The sequence below is a fragment of the Geotrypetes seraphini genome, chromosome 2 (assembly GCF_902459505.1).
Source record: "Geotrypetes seraphini chromosome 2, aGeoSer1.1, whole genome shotgun sequence".
Taxonomy (NCBI): domain Eukaryota; kingdom Metazoa; phylum Chordata; class Amphibia; order Gymnophiona; family Dermophiidae; genus Geotrypetes; species Geotrypetes seraphini.
Window position 1 is genome coordinate 377,893,162 of NC_047085.1, and position 18,327 is coordinate 377,911,488.

Consider the following 18,327-nt stretch of genomic DNA (forward strand, 5'->3'; position numbering starts at 1 on the left):
AAACACTGACTCCAGAATTCTCAGTATGTAACTTTTTGACCTATCTTGACATTTCCCATATAGTTCCTAATTAGCCTTTTCTTTCATGCTCTTTTCCCACACTTTCAAGTCTTGCAGAGATGCAGCCATATAAAGGCATAGTATTTCTCTTTATGCCAACAAGAGCACAATGAAGATAAACTTGCATTGTTCTGGGGAGAGGCTCTCTTCACTCAATTTGGCAACATGCCCTTATATGAACACTAAAAGTCTGAAATATCCAAGTCTGAAATATCCAAGTGAGGGACGCCAAGATCCATTGTCCAGTATCTCCCCACATAACAAGTTAAACCACCATATGTACCAACATGTCTTATATACATTTCACACACTCCTGTCCTTCCCACAAGATCTATGCATTTTAAATGACATTTCTTCTATTTATGTAATCCTGGAGCTTCTAGCTGCATTCATACAACAATCCCTGCAGATCCCAACCCAAAAGAGATTTCCCAATGTCTCAGAACAATTGTAGGCCATTGAATCCATATGCTGTCCCATCTTCCCTTCTCCCCCCCTCCCCAAACAGTACCAGAGAGAAACCGAGTTAAACCACATTGGGAGGTATAGGAAAACTCTGTCTACCTTTAAAAACTTTCCTCTTTGCAGAGAACATCTGCTCTTCCTCTAAGTTTAAGTTATGTAGCTCATCAAATGTGGGAAAGCAACCATTACATAATCCCTCTCAATTGCTCAAATTACCTGTAGGGATGGAGATCTGATAAGTTCTGATCCAGGGCATCAGAACACAGGCAGGGTCAGCACAAAGGCGGTTCTGAACGCAGGCCAGGTCGGCACACTGACCTAGGCCCTGTGTGCGGATCTAGGCCTGTGTGTGGATCTAGGCTTGTGTTTGGATCTGAGGCCCTGTTTCTCATTCCCTCTCCCTTCTTGCCATGCAACCATTCTAAGTAAAGGAAAAATACTAGCATCTTGTCACAAGACTTTTGCCACATATTAACCTGATACACATTTACTCTTTTTCTTTATTTTGTTTAAGCATCCCTTATATGGGCAACAATCAGACTTTGCCTACAGCTTAAGGCTAAGGAGCATGCATTATAACCTTTGGACTGTCACATGCATCTTATTTGAGCTGTCCTTATTTGGTACGGACATCAGCTGACAGGCATTGCACAGGCATTGCATATGTGCAAAGACTCAGGCCCTGTCCACGTGTTAATCATGCCCTTGTCTAAGTGCTGAGTTGGAGGATGATCACGAGGTAATCACGAGGTAAAAAGCATGTACCTATCTTTGTATCCACCAATGTAAAACCATGTACCTTTGTACCCACCAATCATGAGATGTGTAAATGAGGTTGTTACTATGATGTCATTAGCTTAGAAGCATAATAAATAGGGACTCGGAGCTAGCCCTTACTAGCGCCTCCTCCCGATTCTAAGACTGAGTGTTTGTGTTTCCTTTGTGGCATTCCTACAATTACCACCCCTCCCTAGTTGTCCAATTCCCCACTTGTCATCACCAGTGGGAATTCAGGGTTATTTTGGATAGGTCAGAAAAGCAAATAAAATTGGCAAAACAAAATAATATGGAGGATTTCATAGAGATGTTTGCATGCACAGAACAAAATTTAGTTTTTATATAAAATATATCTCTTGCGGCGAGAGGCAAGTCCTGTAGGAAGTCAGCCGGCGTGGACGACTCTCCTCCTGGCCGTCGTCTCTCCTCTTCTCCCTGCACCTCCTGGGTCCCTCTAATGATGGAGTTGCAGCAGGATGGGCCTCCGCGCACATTGATGCGATGAAGTCACACATGTGCGTGACATCATCACGTCGACTTCCGGGTGCCTTCTGGCTAGGGCATTGCATTTAGTATGCCGCCAGCCAGAAAAGTTTGCGGGACACTGGGTCTAGCAGTTGGATCTCTCAAGGTACAGGTAGCTGGCCTTTTGTGTTTTAGAGCCCGAGTGGAAAAGGGTTCACTGACTTTTCATCCAGAAAAAGCCAGATTCTTGAAGGGGGCACTCAGGTTACATCCTCAGTCAACCTTTTCCATCATGGAACTTTAACATTGTTTTGAGGGTCTTAGTAAAGCTCTGTATGAGGCTTTATAAGATGCATCTCTGCTGGATCTTACAGTTAAGACAGTCTTTCTAGTGGCTATCGCCTCAGCAAGACGAGTCTTGGAGTTGCAGGCGCTTTCATGCAGAGAGCTGTTCCTCAAGGTTATAGAAGCTGGGGTCTCTCTGCACATGGTTCCTTCCTTTTTGCGGAAGGTAGTTTTGGCTTTTCCCATCAATTATGAGGTCTGCATTTCAGCCCACAGGACAAACTGTTGAAATTACTGGATGTGAGGAGAGTTTGCCTCTTATCTTGAAATGACTAATGACTTTCAGCTCTCCGACCATCTTTTTGTCTTAACTAGTATGACCAGGCTGGGCAAGTCAGCGTCTAAGGCATCCATATTCAGATGGATTCACATGGCGATTTCATTGGTGTACAGTGGCTGTGGTAAGCAGCTGCCAATATCTTTGAAAAGTGTAGCTTATTTATGGGCAGAGGCCTAGATGATCCTGTCTGAACAGATTTGCAGAATGGCCATATGGTCCACTCTGCATACCTTTATAAAGTTTTATAGAATTGATGTAGTAAAGCAAAATGACACCATGTTTGGGTTTTCAGTGTTACGGACAGGCTCATCTGTCCCACCCTAGATTCAAGAGAATGTTTTGATACATCCCAATCATCAGGATTCGTATGCCATATGCACCAGAAGGGAAGATTAGGTTCTTACCTCAATAGTCTTTTTTTCTGGTAACATGGCATTTGAGTCCTGACACCCCACCCTGTCAATGTAATAATTCACCTGTGTAATGTCTAGGACAAGTATATCTGTCCAGAACTTGAGATCTTCTCATGCCAGTCAGGTATTATGAGTACAATAAACAGAAAATGTAAGTTGTGCTCTTTGACTCTTCACAATTTAAATACTAACAATAAGAAAAGAAGATATTCATGATTTTCTATGAATTAGATATGATGCACCTTTCTCTTTTCTTTCATTTTATAGACGACCGAGCAACTATTAATTAGTTGACACTGGAAATAACAATAAAAAAAGTCTCAGCACTTCCCCTGAAGAAGCCTGTTAGTGTGAAATGGATTTGGCCTCTGTCGGGTTTTTGAAAAGACAAGTGCTTGTTTTCAATTTAATTCAGTATGCCAGATTTACGGCCTCTTTTACAAAGCCACGCTAGCGACTGCCGCGCGGCAACAGCCCCGAAGCCCTTTAAATCTCTATGGGCTTCGGGGCCGTTAGTGCAGCGCAGCCGCTAGCGTGGCTTTGTAAAAGAGGCTGTTAGTGTTGCTAATGGTTAAATTCTAAATGGTTGCCAGCTCTCTTTTTCTATAACATATAGGAGAAAATGAATTTCAAAGTGATAATTTAAAATTGATTACAAAATAATTATATAAAAAATAATTATTATAAAAAATTTAAAAATATTACATTTTCAATTAAAAATTAATGAATTCAAACAGAGGTTTTGACATATGATAGTACCCCAAACCCTAAACCGGTGTCTTTCTATTGACTGGACTCTGAGGGTTCTTTGAGGTCTTTTTTCCTCTGTTTTGAATATTATTGTGCACCATAGAGTATCTTTAGTGTTCTACATTTTCTGTTTATCTAAGGATTATTGATTTGAACACTAATTTAAGGTCTTCATTGATTCTGCTCATTATGAGTACAATGCCATATTATTGTTACAAATGCATGAGAGTATACAAGATCGAAGCAAAAAATTCATTCAGTCTCTCCACTATGGCCTTATCCTCCTTGAGTGCCTCTTTTGCTCCTTGATCATCCAATGGTCCCACAGATTCCCTTACAGGCTTTCTGATGTGCCCCCCAAAATTTGTTACTATGTGTTTTTGCCTCTTTGGCAAGTTTTTCTTCATATTCTTTTTTCAGCTTCCTTTATCAATCCTTTGCATCTAACTAGCCAGGGCATATATCTCTTATTTTTTTCATACAGATCCCTTTTCCATTGTTTAAGATTTTTTTTTCTCTCTATTAGCCTCTTTCGCTTCACCTGTTAACCATGCCATCTCTCATTTTCTTTTTAACTTTATTAATATGTGGAATACACCTGGTCTAGGATTCCACAATGGTATTTTTAATCAACATCCACACCTGGTTTACAGTCCTAAGCTTTGCTACCAATCCATTTAGCTTATTTTAAAACATTGTCCTCATATTAATATAGTTGCCCTTTCAAAATTTAAATTCTGCTATGGTAGATTTCTTCAACGATGTCACTCCAGATATCAGCTCAAATTTGATTACATTATGATCACTGTTTTCCAGCGGACCCAACAGAGTTAACTCCTGTACTATGCCTGCATTCCACTAAGGACCAAATCTAAAATAGCTCACCCAGTTGTCAGTTCTTGCATCAGTTGTTGCAAGAAGCAGTCGTTTATGACGTCTAGGCATTTTACCTCCCTGGTTCACTATTTAATCTGGAGCAGGCTGTTTGATATTGTGTGGTATTTGAAATCACCCATTATTATACTTTTGCATAATCTGCCAGCTTTCCTAATCTCTGAAAACATTTCTTCATGTCTGCTCATTCTGTCCTGGGGGACGGTAGTATAAGCCTACCTGTATATTCCTTCCCTTCATACATGGAATTTCTATCCATATGGATTCCACACTGCTATCTACATCATGAAGAATGTTTATTTTGTTCGATTCAATTCCTTCTTTAATATATAGCATAAATCCCCCCTCCAATTTGATCTACCCTATCATTGTAATATAATTTATACCCTGATAACAGAGTGTTCCATTGATTGTCTTCCTTCCATCGGGTCTCTGAGATGTCTATTATATCTATCCCTTCATTAAATGCTATATGCTCTAACTCTCCCATCATATTTTTGAGGCTTCTAACATTTGTATACATACTCTTCAAATTGTGTTTATTCCTTGCATCTATAGAAGCTGAAAGGGATAATTTGTGTTCTATCTTTCTTTCTTTCTTTTGATTTCTAGCCTGTCCTCCCCGAAGCTCAGAACAGGTTACATCAGGACATTCATAATGCAGACATTATACAAAAGCGGGGACATGACAGGTCTTAAGGAAGTGGGTACGACAGGAGAAGTGTTGAAATTTCAGAGAGACTAAGTTTGAGATTGGTCAATTAAATACTCTGTCTTCCTCTTAAACACTCCTAGCTTTCTTTTACCATTATAATCAAGTCAAATTGAACTAATCTAGGCATTTACAAAAACCTGCATGCAAAAGATTTAATGCACTTAGTAAGGGCATATCAATATTTCTAAAATTCGATTCATAATAAAAAATAAAGTTCACATACCTCGCATCATCTTTTAAACTGTCACTATACTTTGATCCTGAGGAGCGGATATTAAAAGGGTCCGTACTTTCATCAATATTTAAAGCTTCAGCCAAACGTCTGAAATTCAAAAATATATGCTAAATTTTTGAAAGTAGACAATCTTATTACAAGAAAATCAGATCAAACGGGGATGCTGTTCAAATTCATAGCATTTTAAGCAGTATCAACATGTCTCAGAATAGTCAGAACATACCGTGTTTCCCCGATGATAAGGCAGGGCCATCAAATAAGACAGCCCCCCCTTTTTAGAAAAAAAATGTAAAATAAGGCACCCCCCCGCAAATAAGCCACCCACCGATACCTGCGCTTACCCGAATCGGGTGGTACGCTGGGTGACTCCGTGTGGTCCCTCCGTCTACCTATTTGCCTCCATGGCTGCGTGCCGCGCTTCGTCATGAAGTGAAGAGGAGGAAGTGACAGGACTGCAGCGCGCGCTCGTGACTCCGCGCCAGGAAACACAGGCAGCTTCCCTCATCCCTCCCTACAAAATTTTTTTTACATAGTTCCCCCCCCCCGACGTCCGATTCACCCCCCACAGGACCACTCGCACACACCCGCACCCCCACCCCGAAGGACCGCCGACTCCCCGACTCCCCGACATGATCGGGGCAAAAAGGAGCCCAAGCCCTCTTGCCCCGTCGATTCCCCAACTCCCCGACAATATCGGGCCAGGAGGGAGCCCAAGTCCTCCTGGCCCTGGTGACCCCCCCCCGCTAGTTGTTCGGGCCAGGAGGGAGCCCAAACCCTCCTGGCCAAGGCGACCCCCTAACCCCACCCCGCACTATATTACGGGCAGGAGGGATCCCAGGCCCTCCTGCCCTCGACGCAAACCCCCCTCCCCCCAACGACCGCCCCCCCCAAGAACCTCCGACCGCCCCCCCAGCCGACCCGCGACCCCCCTGGCCGACCCCCACGACACCCCCAACCCCCTTCCCCGTACCTTTCTGTAGTTGGCCGGACAGACGGGAGCCAAACCCGCCTGTCCGGCAGGCAGCCAACGATGGAATGAGGCCGGATTGGCCCATCCGTCCCAAAGCTCCGCCTACTGGTGGGGCCTAAGGCGCCTGGGCCAATCAGAATAGGCCCGGGAGCCTTAGGTCCCTCCTGGGGGTGGGGCCTGAGGCACATGGGCCCAAACCGACCATGTGCCTCCGGCCCTGCCCCCAGGAGGGACCTAAGGCTCCCGGGCCTATTCTGATTGGCCCAGGCGCCTTAGGCCCCACCAGTAGGCGGAGCTTTGGGACGGATGGGCCAATCCGGCCTCATTCCGTCGTTGGCTGCCTGCCGGACAGGCGGGTTTGGCTCCCGTCTGTCCGGCCAATTACAGAAAGGTACGGGGAAGGGGGGTGGGGGGGTCGTGGGGGTCGGCCAGGGGGGTCGGGTCGGCTGGGGGGGCAGTCGGAGGTTCTTGGGGGGGGCGGTCGTTGGGGGGGGGGGGTTTGCGTCGAGGGCAGGAGGGCCTGGGATCCCTCCTGCCCGTAATGTAGTGCGGGGTGGGGTTAGGGGGTCGCCGTGGCCAGGAGGATTTAGGCTCCCTCCTGGCCCGAACAACTAGGGGGGGGTCGCCAGGGCCAGGAGGACTTGGGCTCCCTCCTGGCCCGATATTGTCGGGGAGTTGGGGAGTCGGCGGGGCAAGAGGGCTTGGGCTCCCTTTTGCCCCGATCGTGTCGGGGAGTCAGCGGGGCAAGAGGGGAAGCAGCAGGACACCGGTAGGAGCTTCTACATGATGGGGGGGGGGTCGGGAGGTTGTGGGGGTGCGAGCGGTCCTGCGGGGGGGGGGATGAATCGGATGTCGGGGGGGGGGGGGACATCAGGCTTTCAGGGTGGGGACAGGACTTCAAGGGGGAGAGGAGAGTCGGGGCGGGCGAAAGAAGAGTCGGGGTGGCCAGAGGAGAGTCGGGGCGGGCGACTGGAGAGTCGGAGACATTGTCTGGTTATGCTGGTTTGTAATGACAACTACCGTTATTACCATTATACTGTACCATATACAGGTAATAAAATTCTGTTTTTTTTCAACAATAACTGTGTACTGTAGTCTTCTTCATGGGTAAATAAGGCATCCCCCCGAAAATAAGCCCTAGAGCATATTTTGGCCTTCCAAAAAAAATAAGACAGTGTCTTACCATCGGGGAAACAGGGTAGCCCAGCTAGTCTGGTTTTCAAACTATTCACAAGGAACAAACAGGAGAGAAAATTAATCAAGGTCAGATCAGATTCATCAAAATCTGTGACAAAATATTTCAAATTCCTGTCTCTATTTCAATGTCTCTAGTAAACTATCTATGAGTAGATTAACTTGAATGTTATTAAAATTGCTTTATTATTTTTAAGATTCAAGCAGTTAGTTGTCCAAGACATTACAAAATGCTGAATAAAAATCAAGCACCATGATGCCATGTGTCCATATATTGCAATTAATGACCAGAATAGCTTTAACTCCTGATCATAATGGGAGTAATCCTATAAGAGGGCATTTATCTTCCTTTATAGAACACTAATATAATAGGTAAAATATCTTTAATTTGGGGGTCCTTTTACTAGCCATTTTAACGCGCACTAAACGCTAACTCGTCCATAGAGTATAATGGACGTGTTAGCGTTTAGCGTGCGCTAAAACGGCTAGCGCACCTTAGTAAAAGGACCTCTTAGTTGCAATAACTTTTTCAGCTACAGAGCTGGTTTAAGTGTTTGCACTTAAATGCCAGATTTATGCATATGAGTTAAGTTACATGTTCACTTATGAATCTGTTCACCCGTCAAAGTAAGATATGTGCATATTTACAGAATAGAATTTAGGCCAAACAATGACATTTATGTGCAATTATGTTTACTCGGTGTATTAGTATCCACTTACAGAATTACCCTCCAATATGCTTTACTACTAAACATACAACAACAATACCATGATTATTTTTGACTAAGCATTTTCTTCCTGCTCCTTTGTATTTTGAACTAAACTGGAACTAGAGCTGGGATCTGGCACTGTGAGTCTTCATTTCCAACTACCTTAAAAATTCTCCTATTTTATATTTCTCTACCAGCAAACTACCAACCTTTGCTAATTGTTTTAGTAAGAGTGCTGGACTAGAGAACGGCATACCTTCAGGAACTCTATCATCACAGGTCCTAAATTCAGTTTCTATTACAATACAGTGGAACCTTGGTTTACGAGCATAATTCGTTCCAGAAGCATGCTCGTAAACCAAATTACTCGTATATCAAAGCGAGTTTCCTCATTGGAAGGGAAACTCGTTTGATTCGTCCCCCCCTCCCCGAGGCCAGTGGCACTGCTCTACCTCTCCCCACCCCGAGAACCGGCATTTCTCCACCCCCCCGCTCACGAAGGCCCCCTACCGCGTGATCCGCCATCCCCCCCCGCGATCCGGAATCTCCCCCGCCGCGATCTGACATCCTCCCCGTGCCCATCACCCACCCGAACACATCACTTACCCCCCATCTGGCACCCGGCACCAACGCATAGGACATGCCGGTGCCGGTGCCCAAAGATCTGTCGTCCTTTTTGCTGGGCCTTGAGCATCTGCGCATGCTCAAGGCATTAGTTCCTGCTCTCTCTGAGAGGAATTAGAGACTGCCGTGTGCAAGAAGTGCATAGCATGCTCAGAACTCAAATGATTTTTCAGTTTACTCTTGAGAAGGAAACTATTTGCCTACAGACAAGAAATTTAAATGCCACCCACCTGTTCCTTTCCAGGGCCATACATTCCTCATCACACTGCAGCCTTGATTTAAAAAAAAAAAAAATTAAAAAAAAAAAGCAAAACAAGGATCAGAACATCAAATACAAGTATTAGAAAAATTAAAATATTACATATTAGGTTGCATTCTCTCTTTTGTGCACCATATTTAATTTCTTGCTTCTGAGTTATAATGGCAATTAAATATTGATTGGAGGTAAAATATAGCACAGTTACTTACCATAACAGGTGTTATCCAGGGACAGAAGGCAGATATTCTCACATATGGGTGATGTCAACCACAGAGCCCCAATGCGGACAGCTTCACAAGCAGACTTGCTTGAAGAACTTTTAGAAAGTTTGCGACTGCCGCACCGTGCATGCCTTCCTGCCTGATGTAGGGCGTGCATCTCCTCAGTTTAGTTAGCTAGCTAAGAAGCCAACAAAGGGTGGGTGGGTGGGTTGTGAGAATATCTGCCTGCTGTCCCTGGATAACACCTGTTACGGTAAGTAACTGTGCTTTATCCCAGGACAAGCAGGCAGCATATTCTCACAAGCTAACCAGACCTCCAAGCTAACCAGAATGAGATGGGGGAGAATAAATTTTGTAGTACTGCCTGGTCAAAGAATCCAGACAATAATGCGAGGTGAATGTATGAACTGAGGACCAGATGGCAGCTTTACAGATTTCCTCAATAGGAGTAGATTTAAGGAAAGCTACAGATGCCGCCATGGATCTAACTTTATGGGCTGTGTCTCGACCCTCTAGATGCAGTCCAGCCTGAGCATAGCAGAATGAGATGGAAGCAGCCAACCAGTTGGAGATAGTTCTCTTAGAAACTGGATGTCCCAATTTGTTTGGATCAAAGGAGACAAAAAGTTGAGGAGAAGATCTATGTGGCTTAGTCCTTTGTAAGTAGAAAGCCAAAGCACGCTTGCAGTACAGAGTATGAATAGCTGTTTCTCCAGGGTGAGAATGAGGCTTTGGAAAAAACACTGGAAGTACTTTTGATAAGAATTTACTTTTGATAAGAAACTACTTTTGGTAAGAATTTAGGATGAGTACAGAGGACCACCTTGTCGTGATGGAATACTGTGAAAGGTGGATCCGCTACTAAAGCTTGTAGTTCACTGACTCTGCGAGCAGACGTGAGAGCAATGAGGAAGGCCACTTTCCAAGTGAGATATTTCAGATGAACCGTAGACATTGGTTCAAATGGAGGCTTCATCAATTTAGCAAGAACCACTTTGAGATCCCAAACCACTGGAGGCGGCCTGTGAGGTGGTTTGACATTGAAAAGTCCTTTCATAAATCTGGAAACCACAGGATGAGCAGATAGTGATTTCCCTTCTAGTGGCTGATGGACTCCAATGGATGTTGATTTGAGGCCTGATTGAGATAAATGAAACAGGTAATCCAGAATTGAAGACAAGGAAGCAGATTGAGGCACCTTGTGATGAAGAGTGCACCAAGCAGAAAACTGAGTCCATTTCTGGTTGTAACATTGCCTAGTGGTAGGTTTTCTGGAAGCCTCTAAAATGTTTGCTACAGATTGAGAAAATTGTAGGTTGGCAGGTACGTTGAAAGGTACCAAGCTGTCAGGTGCAGAGACTGTAGGTTGGGATGAAGCAGAGAACCCTGACTCTGTGTAAGCAGAGATGGAAAAACTGGTAGAAGTAGTGACTCCCTGATGCTGAGTTGAAGTAGAAGGAAGAACCAAGGTTGTCTGGGCCACCGAGGAGCTATCAGAATCATGGTGGCATGTTCTTGTTTGAGTTTGACAAGTGTCCTGAAAATTAGGGGAAATGGAGGAAACACATACAGAAAGTTGTTCGTCCATTCCAGGAGAAAGGCGTCTGCTTTCAGCCGGTGAAGAGAGTAGATCCTGGAGCAAAACTGAGGCAGTTTGTGGTTGTGGGGAGACGCAAACAGGTCTATCTGAGAGTCCCTCACTAAGAAAAAATGTGGCGGAGAGAGGAAGAATTAAGTGTCTATTTGTGAGGTTGCAGAAGACAACTCAATTTGTCTACTAGAGCATTGGGCTCTCCTTGGATATAGACCACTTTCAGAAAAGTGTTGTGAAGAATTGCCCAATTCCAAACCCTCTGAGCTTCTTCGCACAGGGGAAGAGATCCTGTTCCTCCCTGCTTGTTGACATAGTACATGGCGACTTGATTGTCTGTACGGATGAGCACTACTTGATCGTGAAGGAGATGCTGAAAAGCTTTGAGAGAATTGAAGATCGCTCTGAGTTCCAACAGATTGATATGATGTCGACGGTTCTCAGTGGACCAATGCTCCTGAGTCCGGAGACCATTGAGATGTGATCCCCAAGCGTAAGTTGAAGAATCTGTTGTGAGAATCTTCTGGTGAGGGGGCGTTTGGAACAGTAAACTTCTAGAGAGACTGGACGAAAGCATCCACCAGTGAAGAGATTGTTGAAGAGAAGAAGTCACTATAATGTGTTGAGAGAGTGGGTCGAAAGTCTGCGCCCACCGAGATGCTAGGGTCCACTGAGGAATTATGAGGTGAAGTCTAGCAAAAGGATTCATTTGAACTGTAGAGGCCATGTGACCTATGAGCATGGGGCATTGACGCCATTTGTGAAAGCTTCAGGTTTGAAAATAATTCTACATGCAAAATGACACCAGCGCAAGGTTTTAAAATTATAACCAGGATTTATTGAATTATTGGTTCTATTTTCCCATTATTAGATCAAAAGAATAGCATAATTGCTTACGTTGCGCTCATGGGAGATCATCATCGTGGCCAAAGACTGGCCTTCTCACAATGGTCTCGTCTTTCTATCTCATTACAGTCTATTATATAACTTTTGGTTTAGTGACATCATCAAGTTTGACGACCAATAACATTTCTCTGGGTGGTCTTAAAGTTTAGACAAAGAAACATTCCTCCATGTTTAAAAGTTATACAAAGTTTTCAGAAAATTACTTTTGATTTCTGAATTAACATTATAACATTCAAGAGAATCTATAATTATTAACATGGTGCTGATAAATTCTCAACCTCTCCCTAAATTGACAGTAACTTTAGTCTGGAAGAGGAAAGCTGACAGCTTCATGTTACACACAGTGATAAGCATGGGCTTCCAATGCCCCCCCTTCCTATGCTGGAGACTGACTAATTATTTCCAGATGTTGTGCTCAAGAGTTTTTCTTAATGTTTCTGCTTATAAACAATTTATATAAACCATTTATATTTCATTCATGGGCCCCAAACATTCATAATTTCATTCATATCTTGGCCATTCATACTTCATACATTTTATATCTCAGTTTGGAATATGGAATCTAATATGCTTTTTTTCCTAACTGGTCTAAGCACATCTGTTTTCAATTAGAACCACGAGGCTAAAGGCGGGAAGCTGAACAAAGAACAGAAACTATTCACTGGCACAAGATGCTGGCCTAAGACAGGACAGTCATAGTACATACAAAAGAACCTCCATGTAATCATGTAATCATGATTTCCACCATGATTTCCACCATGATTTAGTTCAACAGCAAAGTACATACACAGATATTATTATGCTTTCCCTTATATTAATCCTTAGTATATTTTTCTCTGGCCTTAGCTACATTATATTTAAATGTTTTATTCACCTGTTTTTCGTACGCTTCTATTTGGGCGTGGTCCTTAACTAACACAGATGTTTGTCTAACTAGAATTACCCAGAACCATATGAAAAACTGGCCTTTTGTAGAAAAAAACTCCACAAAAAATACTGCACTATCATGCTTCTGACATCCATCTCAATATCGTCCCATAAACAGCACCCCCTGCTGGCCACGAGCCACTACTCAATCCCCTCTTGGATATTACTGAATTTATGAAGTAATATTCATAATTGAGCTCGTGGTCTTATCTGTGGCGCTGGGGTTCACTCAGGGTACGGTTCTTCTCATGGATCAGTGTGTGTCTGTGCAAGTATATTCTTTTAAATGCCAATTAGATAGCAAAAGCCAGAAAAATGTACTACCTAGGCTGCAACGGCAGGTGCCTAGAAGATCTTACCCAAAGCTTACTTGAATTCTCTAGTGAGAATGCAAGCAAATCCCATCCACTATTCTAGATAAAACCCATCTAAGTGTACATTTATGTAAGTTGCTGTCTAAACCATATCATATAGGAAACTTACCATTCCAGTGGTAGTTAGACAGTGTCTGTTCTAGGTGCAAGTACAGTCCTAGAGCAGAGACGTCTGTTGTTTTATTCATAGAGGTATTCATGAAACTCCAGTACTTTTAAAGTTTAAAAAGTCAGAAAATTTAGAGAAAGTATAGTTAAAGAGAAATAGAACCCTAGATTTCCCTAAGATAAAGAGAACCTCAGTATTACCTAATTTAATTAGTCCCTATGCTCAAAAGTGTTATAACATCTTGGAATTATATCAATAAAGTGTAAAATAATGCACAGTGTTAAGAAAACCCAAATATATGCTTAATATGGAAATGTACTCATGTGCAGATAATGCATGCACATCAGATATAAGTTTTCTTTTTCTGTGTGTGTTGCAGGAACTTATTTCTCAAATTTAAATTAAAATCATTAAAAGGACTGATGATATCAGCTATTAAACCCAATTAAACAATATTGTGGCACTGTGTTACAGCTTAGAAGCTGCCACTGTGTATAGAAATACAGTCATATGAAATAAAATTTAAAATACAGGATACACAAAATATTTTCTGAGAACAATGCATGAAGACAATGATAAAGAAAATACAGTTATTAATACAATATCAGAATAAGTCTATGAAATTATGCAAAAGCATAATTAAAGTTCAGAAGCCTAATTCAAATGAAATGATTTAAAGTAACGTGGTTTAAGATAAAGTCTGTTTTTTCGTTCAAAATTTTTATATGAGTCCAGAAATGTCTTTTGCAAATAGTTTTAGCAACTTGTAAGGTCGGAGTCTCTAAATTAATTTCAGTGAAATTTAAATCATGGCTTTAAAAAGTTCATGCTGCAACGTTTTCATAATTCAAGCTTGGCTTTTCTGTAACTGAAAGCTTGGCTTTTCTGTACAACTGAAAGGTAAGCACAGCTCATTAGTTGAAGACAAAGGAACACTGAAATTCCCGCCGAAAATTCAGCATCGGAATTTTTTTCTCTGTGTTCTCCACAGCTCTAGTGGTGGAATGTGGTACTGCTGGTCAGTGTAAATCCTGGAAGGAAAGCACATGTTCATTAACAAAAGAACAAAGAAAAAAACACATAGCACGTTATCACGTTATCCCCTCTGCAAACTGTACTAATTCTTGTATTACAGAGCCACATTCTCTGTGTTGAATTGTTGAAAGGATTCAAAGAAGGTTCTTAACTGAAACACAAAACATACAGATTAAATAGACTTTTTTCAGGGTCCTGTAGTACCAAAATTGGCCACAGGAAAATTTAAACATGCAGACACATTCTCTACATGATAAAATTAGACTTTCTTTTTTTCTAACATCAGGGAATTATTCTCAATTCCATATTCTTTATTAGGTTCCTATCCTGAAGAGCTTACTTGTAAAAAGTAAGCAAAATTTCAATTCCGAATTCATCCACTTACATAAAAGTTTATTATAATTGTTCTTTTAAGTTAACTAAGTTAGCAAGCCCTTTGTTTCACATTTATTTCGATTTTCAAAAATATAGGTACTTAACCTCTACTTTTGTTAATCTTTTTATTTTAAACTTCCCAATTTAATTTTAAAATGCATTTAAATTTAATTACTCCCTAATCATACATTCCGGACAATGCACAAGTTTAAAAATACTTTATAAACCATGCAGGGGCACAAAAAATTCATATTCAAAATTAATTTGAACCCTGAGATAAAAATATAAAGGCAGGGATTTTATTTTTCCCTTATGCACACTTGCCTGCTTTTAAGCATGGTATCTGTTTTTTGGAATAAATCTTTTTCTTTTCCACAAAATTATCCTTTCACTGTTGAATACCAAGTCCAGCAGAATTCTTTTCTTTTCTCCCATCTTCCCTATCGAACTTCTCCATATCAGATCCCTTACAATCAAGGAATTAACATTTCACAAGCTTTCTTTCCACATTCCTGTACATTCGTTCTACAAAACTATCTCCCTGCTTTGAAACAGCCAAACATTTAAACGATCTAGCTATTCAAACTTTCTTTTCCAAATTGTTTAAATATCACATTCTGACCCAACATTTCTTTTCTTGCAACACTCTTATAACTCTTTTAAAAATAAAGGAACAAGGGAAAAATTCAAGCTACATACAGAGCCCTTAAGCTACAAACAGCTTCTGAAACTCTCCCAAAGTACCTCCATTGTTCCTAACACCGCAGGGATCACTTAGCTATGTAAACTCTGTTCTCCTAATACACTGCATTTTGAACTTAAATCAACATATTCAACTTCTCGACATCAAAACCACTTTGAATTAACTTCAAGTGCCTTACTAAACAATTACCCGGCTGATCGGAACTCCAACCTGCATGCATTTCCCTGTTAAAGTTTTATCAACAGACTTGCTCCGAGACTTCTCAAAAAAAAAAAAATCAAATTCGTTAACTGACTAATATAAGCAAATACCTGTTGGAAATCTGTAGCCCTGAGACAAAGGACTCCATTGCTGCTATTCCCTCCCCCTCTTTCCTCACGTGATAGCTCTGTGGAAGGCGAGGGAGGAAAAAGGTGGGGGTGAAAATCCCCCATTTGCAGCCCGCTCTTTCAAACAAAGGAAACTGAAGGGAACGGGAAGCCATTAACTTTATTTTTCTTTTTCCAGAGACAAGAGAAAAAGTTAGGGCAGAGAGAGACAGAACTGGAGTTTAGAAAGACAAAGCTGAGAAACACAATTTCTTTTTTCTTTTCAAAGTAGTTACTTCAGATAGGCACTGAAAATGCACAGAGAGAGACAAAGAAGGAGGGGGGGTGCCCTCAGCCCGTTTTTTCAAACAAAAAGACGGGACAGAGGGAAACTTTTCAAAGTCAGATTAAAACAGACAGTTTTCTTTGTCACAGAGAGAAAGAGTTAGTTCAGAGACAAAACTTTTTCTTCAAACTTAATAACGCATTTTCAAACAAGCAAAAACTTACGTGCACAGAGGAGACCTGCTCTCTACTGGGCACTTTTTTCTTCTTTCAGACGGGCACTGCTCAGTTTAAAAGCCAGATGGAAAAATGCCAGCACTGCAAGGTTTTTTTCTTTCTTTTCACAACATTCTTTCTGTGTTACTTTTATTTCTAATTTTTTTCTTTTTCTTTTTCCATTAATATTTAATTTCCACTAACTTCATATAATTATGTACAGATATATACAAGCATGCATGCTCCTTACTGTTAAATAATTTTTAATATTTTTAATTTTTAATTTTTTTCTTTAAACAGGCGTAATACTCACAATTTTCCAGTTTTCCGGTCCCGTTTTATCTCTAATTTCCGCCATATTCCTGCGCAGCCAGTCAACCTGTGACTACCTTTTGTTACACAACCATGCGAAATCTCTAAATTTCCTAGAGGTTCCATGAATAACCTATAAGCTTTTTCAAGACGTCAAATTAGTTCCCGGGTTTCGGCACCAATTGAGCATGGGGCATTGACGCCATTTGTGAAAGCTTCAGGTTTGAAAATAATTCTACATGCAAAATGACACCAGCGCAAGGTTTTAAAATTATAACCAGGATTTATTGAATTATTGGTTCTATTTTCCCATTATTAGATCAAAAGAATAGCATAATTGCTTACGTTGCGCTCATGGGAGATCATCATCGTGGCCAAAGACTGGCCTTCTCACAATGGTCTCGTCTTTCTATCTCATTACAGTCTATTATATAACTTTTGGTTTAGTGACATCATCAAGTTTGACGACCAATAACATTTCTCTGGGTGGTCTTAAAGTTTAGACAAAGAAACATTCCTCCATGTTTAAAAGTTATACAAAGTTTTCAGAAAATTACTTTTGATTTCTGAATTAACATTATAACATTCAAGAGAATCTATAATTATTAACATGGTGCTGATAAATTCTCAACCTCTCCCTAAATTGACAGTAACTTTAGTCTGGAAGAGGAAAGCTGACAGCTTCATGTTACACACAGTGATAAGCATGGGCTTCCAATGCCCCCCCTTCCTATGCTGGAGACTGACTAATTATTTCCAGATGTTGTGCTCAAGAGTTTTTCTTAATGTTTCTGCTTATAAACAATTTATATAAACCATTTATATTTCATTCATGGGCCCCAAACATTCATAATTTCATTCATATCTTGGCCATTCATACTTCATACATTTTATATCTCAGTTTGGAATATGGAATCTAATATGCTTTTTTTCCTAACTGGTCTAAGCACATCTGTTTTCAATTAGAACCACGAGGCTAAAGGCGGGAAGCTGAACAAAGAACAGAAACTATTCACTGGCACAAGATGCTGGCCTAAGACAGGACAGTCATAGTACATACAAAAGAACCTCCATGTAATCATGTAATCATGATTTCCACCATGATTTCCACCATGATTTAGTTCAACAGCAAAGTACATACACAGATATTATTATGCTTTCCCTTATATTAATCCTTAGTATATTTTTCTCTGGCCTTAGCTACATTATATTTAAATGTTTTATTCACCTGTTTTTCGTACGCTTCTATTTGGGCGTGGTCCTTAACTAACACAGATGTTTGTCTAACTAGAATTACCCAGAACCATATGAAAAACTGGCCTTTTGTAGAAAAAAACTCCACAAAAAATACTGCACTATCATGCTTCTGACATCCATCTCAATATCGTCCCATAAACAGCACCCCCTGCTGGCCACGAGCCACTACTCACCTAGGAGAACCATCATGTGCCTCGCTGAGAGTGAAGTGAGGGTCGACACTTTTTGACAAAGTTGTATGAGAGCATTCTGACATTGCTGCGGAAGGAATGCTCCGAGTTGCACAGTGTCTAATACAGCTCCAATGAACTGTAGAGTCTGAGAGGGCTGTATCTGAGATTTTGGAAAGTTTATTTTGAACCCCAAACTTTAGAGGAACCAAATAATCCGTTGGGTCGCTACAATAACCCCCTGAGATGTTGAATCTTTGATGAGCCAGTCGTCCAAGTACGGAAAAACCTGAAGACCATGACTGTGCAGAGCTGCAGCTACTACAACCAGGCACTTGGTGAAAACTCTGGGAGAGGAGGCCAGGCCAAAGAGTAACACTCT

The 18,327-nt window shown here is 41.4% G+C and overlaps 1 protein-coding gene across 3 annotated transcripts in view; it reads right to left on the reverse strand.

Annotated features, from left to right (window-relative positions):
- NFX1 (nuclear transcription factor, X-box binding 1) overlaps positions 1–18,327 on the reverse strand; it is a 261,059-nt gene that overhangs the window by 41,406 nt on the left and 201,326 nt on the right. Inside the window, exons 20-21 of one of the 3 annotated variants that reach the window (XM_033930649.1) lie at positions 9,128–9,169; positions 5,388–5,486 (exon numbers count right to left, since the gene is read on the reverse strand). In XM_033930649.1, the coding sequence (XP_033786540.1) occupies positions 5,388–5,486; positions 9,128–9,169 (141 nt within the window). Of the gene's footprint in view, positions 1–5,387; positions 5,487–9,127; positions 9,170–18,327 lie in introns of those variants that run through there. The other 2 variants (XR_004538087.1, XR_004538086.1) reach the window with 2 other exon arrangements.